This window comes from Trichomycterus rosablanca, chromosome 14 (assembly GCF_030014385.1).
Source record: "Trichomycterus rosablanca isolate fTriRos1 chromosome 14, fTriRos1.hap1, whole genome shotgun sequence".
NCBI classification, from domain to species: Eukaryota; Metazoa; Chordata; class Actinopteri; order Siluriformes; family Trichomycteridae; genus Trichomycterus; species Trichomycterus rosablanca.
The window spans coordinates 36,230,429-36,238,391 of NC_086001.1; the positions used below are offsets into that span (position 1 = coordinate 36,230,429).

Below are 7,963 nucleotides of genomic sequence, written 5' to 3' on the forward strand. Positions count from 1 at the left end.
CTTGTCTAAACGTTTACACAAGTCACACACACACACACACATTTGGGGAGAATCCCGCCTCGGTGTGTGTGTGTGTGTGTGTGTGTTGACTCATTTATCACAGGCGTCCCCTGTTCCTCGGCCCAGCCCAAGAGGCTGATGGGAGATATTGCTCGCAGTCAGTGAAAGTGACATTCCAATCTACAGCACCTGGCACTGAGGCGCGCACACACACACACACACACACACACACAGCGAGTCCTTATTACTATGTAATAACAGCTTCGTAACGGTGTTACGACCGCATAACCAGACTACGCTCCGTCAGCGGCATCGATTGGCCGGCTATTGATCAGCTGTTCGCTTTTATTTTACTCCAGTTGCTTAGTAATGGGTTCCACACACACACACACACACACTTTTTCGGAAACAGTCTGACCCCCCCCCGCAAATCCTCCGGGTCTCCGGCAATGACATTTTCCGCCGCGCACCGGAACGACCGGCGCTAATTCTCTCCCGGAACACCATTACGCTCTCCTGAACACACACACACACACACACACGGCTACCTAATTGACTCTAATTGAACCCCGGCCAATCAAAAGAGGGTGTGATCCGGCGGTACGCTAACGACATTCAGGCAGGGAAGGAGGACAAACGATCTTCAGATAGAACCTTTCACCTTCGATAGCCACGATAGCGCGACTAATAGAGCTACGCTAGGTGGCCAGAAGTATGTGGACACCCCTGCTGACTATCGCTCCTTGCTAACAAGTGCACACGAATTATTGACAGTTTGAAGAAGACCGTTCCCTTGCCGAGGGAGTCGGAATATCCATCGCATACGGACGCGCTTCAACGAGTTGAGGGAAGCCTTCCCAAAGTGAGGGGGCCAACATCACATGTATGCCTGCGGGATGTCCAGCTAGCTCATGGTTGTGTGTCCGCATACTTTTCACCATTTAGTGTATCCGATCGTTCTACAACTTGTTCCGGAAGGAACTACATCTCTTTGAGGGTAGTTCTCAGAGACTCGGCTGGGAATTGATATTTGAGGCCATAAACTGGTGGCGTCACATTCCTGGGGACCTGGGTCCAGGCGTTCCAGTCGCCTCTCACCTCTAAACCGGATATTCAGAAGGTGGGTTGGCTCTAGAATGCCCCTAAGTGTAGGTAAGTAAGCGAGGAACTGCCCCTTACTCAAGGCAGGGTGTATCCCTGACCTGAGCCTGGTCTCTTTGGGGACGACTGACTCTCAAATATCGACCAGGATGAAACGGCAAGTCAAAATGTCGATTCAGAAGGTGGGTTGGCTCTAGAGTGCCCCTAAGTGTAGGTAAGTAAACGAGGAACTGCCCCTTACGCAAGGGAGGGTGTATCCCTGACCTGAGCCTGGTCTTTCCAGGGAAGGCTGACTCTGCCGATTCAAGAGGTGTGTTGGCTCTAGTGCCCCTAAGTGTAGGTAAGTAAGCGAGGAACTGCCCCTTACTCCAGGGAGGGTGTATCCCTGACCTGAGCCTGGTCTTTCCAGGGAAGGCTGACTCTGCCGATTCAAGAGGTGAGTTGGCGCTAGTGCCCCTAAGTGTAGGTAAGTAAACGAGGAACTGCCCCTTACGCAAGGGAGGGTGTAACACTAAAGCTGTAAGTAACTTCAGGTCGTACCTTTACGTCGTCCACTTTCATCCGCGTCCCTTTCTTCCCCACGAAGATGTCGTCAATGTCCACCAGAACGTAGCGCTCCAGCGACCTCGAGAGTTTCCTACCAGTAAGGTACGCAATGGCGTCAACCAGGATCAGCCTGTGCAGCCAGTACCCCAGGCCTTGCCCGAACAGCACCCTCTGAACCCCGTCGTACAGCCCCAAATCCTGCACCACCGTGGCCTGCAGGGCGTGCGACCCTGTGAGCGTCCTGTCGTTGGTACCGTCCGGACTAGGACGCGGTCTTGCCAGTAGCACCGGCTCGTACGTGGAGTGATTGGACCGAAAAGTAGTCCAGTCGTCGCCTGGGAGCGGTCCTTGGTCCACTTCCGGGCGCGTGACGTAGAGCAGAGGTGAGTGCGGGTTGACGCAGCAGTCGCACAGCGCTACGTTGGTTTGTAGGGTCAGCGGGAAGCCTTTGAGCTGCAGGGCAGGCTGGGAGTTCTCGCTAGCCCGGTGGAAGGCGATGACCCCGACGCTGTACTCCACGCAGTACTTGTCCAGAAGCTCACGGTTCCACGCGTCCATGCCTACGTATTTGAGTACGTTCTCGTAGATGACCAGCGCGTACCGGCCGCGCCCGTTGTGCGTCAGTGGCGGGATGTCGCCCTTCCCCGGCGCGATCTCGGCCTGATACCGGAACTGGTTGGATTCCAGGATGGCGATTATGTCCTGCCCCAGCTGGGAGTACTGGCTCTCGACGAACACCAACACCACCGGGTCCTTCCGCGAGGGGTCCACAAGGGGTCTGGGCAACCGCGGCTCCGCCGGTCGGAACGGGAGCACCCGGAGGTCGTTACAGTCGGCGCCCGGGACGCGCTCGGTCAGCTCCAGCTCCTGCGCCGAGCCCGCGTAGAGGTAGTAGGCGGAGACTATGACGCTGACCATGCAGAAAGTGGCGAGCAGGATGACCAGCCTCCTCAGGTTTCTCCGCAGCTTCACGGCCAGATTCATGGCAAACGCTGGGCATGCGTGGAAGGGGGTCTCGGGTCGGCCGGCTGGGGATGTGGAGCGGTCATGTGACCATCGCTTGGCACCAGGTGAGGAGGGTTCTGGAGGTGTCTTCTTCAGGATTCTTGCATTGCTGTCGTCGAGGACTGGGAAGAAGGTGGTGCTGGAGGTGGTGGTGTTTTGAAGCTCAACCACTAGGGGTCAGCATTTTCTCCAAGGTTCCTCCAACATTCCTGTGGACGAGAGGTTCAACCCTGTAAGAAAGAAGACAGACGCACATCAAAAGAGCTCTTAGACGTGTCCACACCCCGATGGCCAATATAGGGGTCTAGTTACACCATACACAGCACAGGGAACTGAATCAAACGGTAGGTCAAGTTGGGGGTCGAACGCTAGATAGGAGGAAGATACAACTCTGGGATTGGAGAGGTGACCCATAATTTGATCGACGGCGTCGAACGAGGTTTTCCTTTCCCCCCGGCGACCATCCGAGGGCGCTAACGACTCTTCAGAGGGACTTCCCAAAGGACGTATAATTGCTCCGACGTGTCGGGAAGGGGGAGCGAGGCGTCAAGGAGTCCGCGCTGGCTCGGAGGAAGGAGCCTCCGAACCAGAGCACATCATGGTCCACAGGGACTCTCTTGGGAGGTACTCCTGATCCAGGGAAGTACCCCGATTGGATTATGTCCTGCCCCATTGTGCCCGCTTAGTCGAGGCAGAGATTTGGACTTTTAACCGACTGGTCGGAAAGGTGGCGGTCCCCCACGTTCCAATCAGGCAGAGTCATGGGGTCTGTCCGAATACCTAGTGACCCGCCCTGCTCCCGACTACCTACCTGAGGTGGCGGTCCCTAGTCGTACGTCACAGACTGATTTATACGGGTGTCCACGTTCCAATCAGGCAGAGTCATGGGGTCTGTCCGAATACCTAGTGACCCGCCCTGCTCCCGACTACCTACCTGAGGTGGCGGTCCCTAGTCGTACGTCACAGACTGATTTATACGGGTGTCCACGTTCCAATCAGGCAGAGTCATGGGGTCTGTCCGAATACCTAGTGACCCGCCCTGCTCCCGACTACCTACCTGAGGTGGCGGTCCCTAGTCGTACGTCACAGACTGATTTATACGGGTGTCCACGTTCCAATCAGGCAGAGTCATGGGGTCTGTCCGAATACCTAGTGACCCGCCCTGCTCCCGACTACCTACCTGAGGTGGCGGTCCCTAGTCGTACGTCACAGACTGATTTATACGGGTGTCCACGTTCCAATCAGGCAGAGTCATGGGGTCTGTCCGAATACCTAGTGACCCGTTCTGCTCCCGACTACCTACCTGAGGTGGCGGTCCCTAGTCGTACGTCACAGACTGATTTATACGGGTGTCCACGTTCCAATCAGGCAGAGTCATGGGGTCTGTCCGAATACCTAGTGACCCGCCCTGCTCCCGACTACCTACCTGAGGTGGCCGTCCCTAGTCGTACGTCACAGACTGATTTATACGGGTGTCCACGTTCCAATCAGGCAGAGTCATGGGGTCTGTCCGAATACCTAGTGACCCGCCCTGCTCCCGACTACCTACCTGAGGTGGCGGTCCCTAGTCGTACGTCACAGACTGATTTATACGGGTGTCCACGTTCCAATCAGGCAGAGTCATGGGGTCTGTCCGAATACCTAGTGACCCGTTCTGCTCCCGACTACCTACCTGAGGTGGCGGTCCCTAGTCGTACGTCACAGACTGATTTATACGGGTGTCCACGTTCCAATCAGGCAGAGTCATGGGGTCTGTCCGAATACCTAGTAACCCGCCCTGCTCCCGACTACCTACCTGAGGTGGCCGTCCCTAGTCGTACGTCACAGACTGATTTATACGGGTGTCCACGTTCCAATCAGGCAGAGTCATGGGGTCTGTCCGAATACCTAGTGACCCGCCCTGCTCCCGACTACCTACCTGAGGTGGCCGTCCCTAGTCGTACGTCACAGACTGATTTATACGGGTGTCCACGTTCCAATCAGGCAGAGTCATGGGGTCTGTCCGAATACCTAGTGACCCGCCCTGCTCCCGACTACCTACCTGAGGTGGCGGTCCCTAGTCGTACGTCACAGACTGATTTATACGGGTGTCCACGTTCCAATCAGGCAGAGTCATGGGGTCTGTCCGAATACCTAGTGACCCGCCCTGCTCCCGACTACCTACCTGAGGTGGCGGTCCCTAGTCGTACGTCACAGACTGATTTATACGGGTGTCCACGTTCCAATCAGGCAGAGTCATGGGGTCTGTCCGAATACCTAGTGACCCGTTCTGCTCCCGACTACCTACCTGAGGTGGCGGTCCCTAGTCGTACGTCACAGACTGATTTATACGGGTGTCCACGTTCCAATCAGGCAGAGTCATGGGGTCTGTCCGAATACCTAGTGACCCGCCCTGCTCCTGACTACCTACCTGAGGTGGCCGTCCCTAGTCGTACGTCACAGTGATTTATACGGGTGTCCACGTTCCAATCAGGCAGAGTCATGGGGTCTGTCCGAATACCTAGTGACCCGCCCTGCTCCCGACTACCTACCTGAGGTGGCGGTCCCTAGTCGTACGTCACAGACTGATTTATACGGGTGTCCACGTTCCAATCAGGCAGAGTCATGGGGTCTGTCCGAATACCTAGTGACCCGCCCTGCTCCCGACTACCTACCTGAGGTGGCGGTCCCTAGTCGTACGTCACAGACTGATTTATACGGGTGTCCACGTTCCAATCAGGCAGAGTCATGGGGTCTGTCCGAATACCTAGTGACCCGCCCTGCTCCCGACTACCTACCTGAGGTGGCGGTCCCTAGTCGTACGTCACAGACTGATTTATACGGGTGTCCACGTTCCAATTTAGACATGCCCCAGTCTCGGGAGTGTAGAAAAGCGTTCCAAGTTTTATTTAGGGTTACTGGGTGCGCTCTTGACCGCATGGTGGCGCCTCTTCTGCGGTCACTTCATTAGTGGATTGATGGACTGAACTGGTCAGCTTGATACTGGAATAAGCAGCAGTGAACTGGAACCGTTCTACATCGTTCTAATAGTAAATAAACCAGATTAAATCAGCAAATGTGGTGCAGGTCTGATTAATAAACTTAGGACAGCAGTAGTTAGTAGCACTAAAACAGGTGGGAGACTAAACTTAACTAAACTAAACTAAACTAAACTAGTCTGAACTAGAACTAGTCGGGTCGGTGGATAAACAAGCTCCAGGGTTCGCTCGGTGTTCCGCATCAGCCTCCCGAAACATCCAGCGCGGCATCCGTGCGTCAAAACAAACCGAATCAGATCAAACCGACACAAGACGAGCAACGCCGCGACCGAGACCAGGCGACCAGACTCGCAGGAACTTACACAGCGATATAAGGTGCGATCTAAACCCGGCGCGGTGCGGCGCGGCGCGGAGCTCCGGATCATTCATCAGACCCGCGGAGCGAGCACTTACCTCCAGCCGAGGATGGAGCGCCCGTGAGCGGCGGAGATGAAGCGAGAGAGCCGCTGTCCGAGACCGATCCGATCAATCTGATCCGCAGCGCCCGCGACCGATTCACACGCAGCCATCCGGAATAATGATGCCGCGGGAACCGATTCAGTCAGTGTGCTCTCTCATTTACCAGCTCTCTCTCTCTCTCTCTCTCTCTCTCTCTCTCTCACACACACACACACACACACACACACACACACACACACACACACACACACACACACACGCTCAAATCAAGCTTTATTGGCATGACAAAATACGGACACTCGCACTGCCGAACGTAATAAAAAGAAAATAATTATTTAATATATTTAAAAAAGTAACAAATATTCATATAAAAATTAATATAAAATATAGCATAAAAAAATATTATTAAAATGCAATATTTAATATAAAACAGTGCAAGTAGTAACAACAATTTAACAAAAATAAATAAATAAAAATAAATAAAAATATTTAGTGACAGTAATAATAATAATAATAATATGAATAATAATAATAATAATAACATCCACATTATTATTATTATTATTATTAGGATGAATAATAACAATTTAAAAATAATAATAATAATATATTAAAATATATTAATAAAGTATAACAAATATACATATAAAAAAATCATATAAAATATAATATAAAAAATTTCATATTTAATATAAAAACAGTGCAAGTAGTAACAATAATGCAACAAAAAAGTAAAATAATCATAATATAAATTACAAAACATTTACAGTGACGGTAATAATAATATTAATAAAGTTAATAATAATAATAACAACAATAATATCAAAAATAATAGTAATAATATTATTAATAATAAAATAATAATAATAATAAATAAAATAATAATAATATTATTAAACAATAATAATAAAAAATGTAAGCAGTAAGTAAAAAATGTGTTTTCACACACACACACACACACACACACACACACACACACACACACACACACACACTGTCCACCCTTTGCTTGCCTCTGTAGGCAAAGGCGCAGAGCCCAGGGGTTCAAGGTCTAGAGATCTAGAGATCTGAAGTCTAGAGATCTAGAGATCTGGCCCTCTCATGCGACTGCTCAGGTTTGTTTTCCCAATCGTTTCCCAATCTGTCGAGTCTGGTATGGGATTGTGCTTTTCAAAAACAGTCCAGATGACAAAGCGACCCCCAACAACGCCCCGCCCCGGCCCCGCCCACTGAGAACCGAGCATACGGGACGGTAACGCGGCCCGACGCCGGAGCCAAACTTCATTTTGCTGAGGAGGAACGTTTCGGGATTTTTATTCCCCCCGATAAATCTGCTACGGGTGACGGCGTGAGCAATTACTGTCCGCGCCCGTCGCCCATCGCTTTCATATTACCACCGTCAGCAGAGGGGCGGCGGCCAAAGCTAAAGTGGTTTGGCCGCGGTGGCGGAGAGAGAGAGCCCGGCGGGCGGGTGAGCTGCCCGGTATCGGCGGTGAAATACGTGTCCAGAATGATCATATCTGGGTGACAGGGGAGCTACTCAGCAGAAGCCGTCAGTGTGTAAATGATCTACACACACACACACACACACACACACACACACACACACACACACACACACACACACTGACCTTGCGCGGCGTGAAGAAAGCAGGAATAACCTGAGTTACGGTGTGAAATTAAAGCCGATCGAGTGCGTCTCGCGCTCGTAAATCGCCGTGTAATTACTCCGGCCGATCGATGGCCGTCTCTCGCCCCGCCCGGCTCCCTCGCCAACCGCTTCGTCTCGCGCTTGACGTCTTCCTTTTCCTGCCCCCGTGCTCTCCGGGCGCTCGGTGGGGTCGAGTTCGACGGGCGAGGGACTTCCCCAAACT

At 52.2% G+C, this 7,963-nt stretch overlaps 1 protein-coding gene across 1 annotated transcript in view; it reads right to left on the bottom strand.

Moving 5' to 3' along the window:
* ndst3 (N-deacetylase/N-sulfotransferase (heparan glucosaminyl) 3) overlaps nucleotides 1-2,631 on the bottom strand; it is a 44,969-nt gene extending 42,338 nt beyond the window's left edge. Inside the window, exon 1 of the mRNA XM_063008305.1 lies at nucleotides 1,642-2,631. Within this exon, the coding sequence (XP_062864375.1) occupies nucleotides 1,642-2,631 (990 nt within the window). The remainder of the gene's footprint in view (nucleotides 1-1,641) is intronic.
* Nucleotides 2,632-7,963: the final 5,332 nt, after the last annotated feature.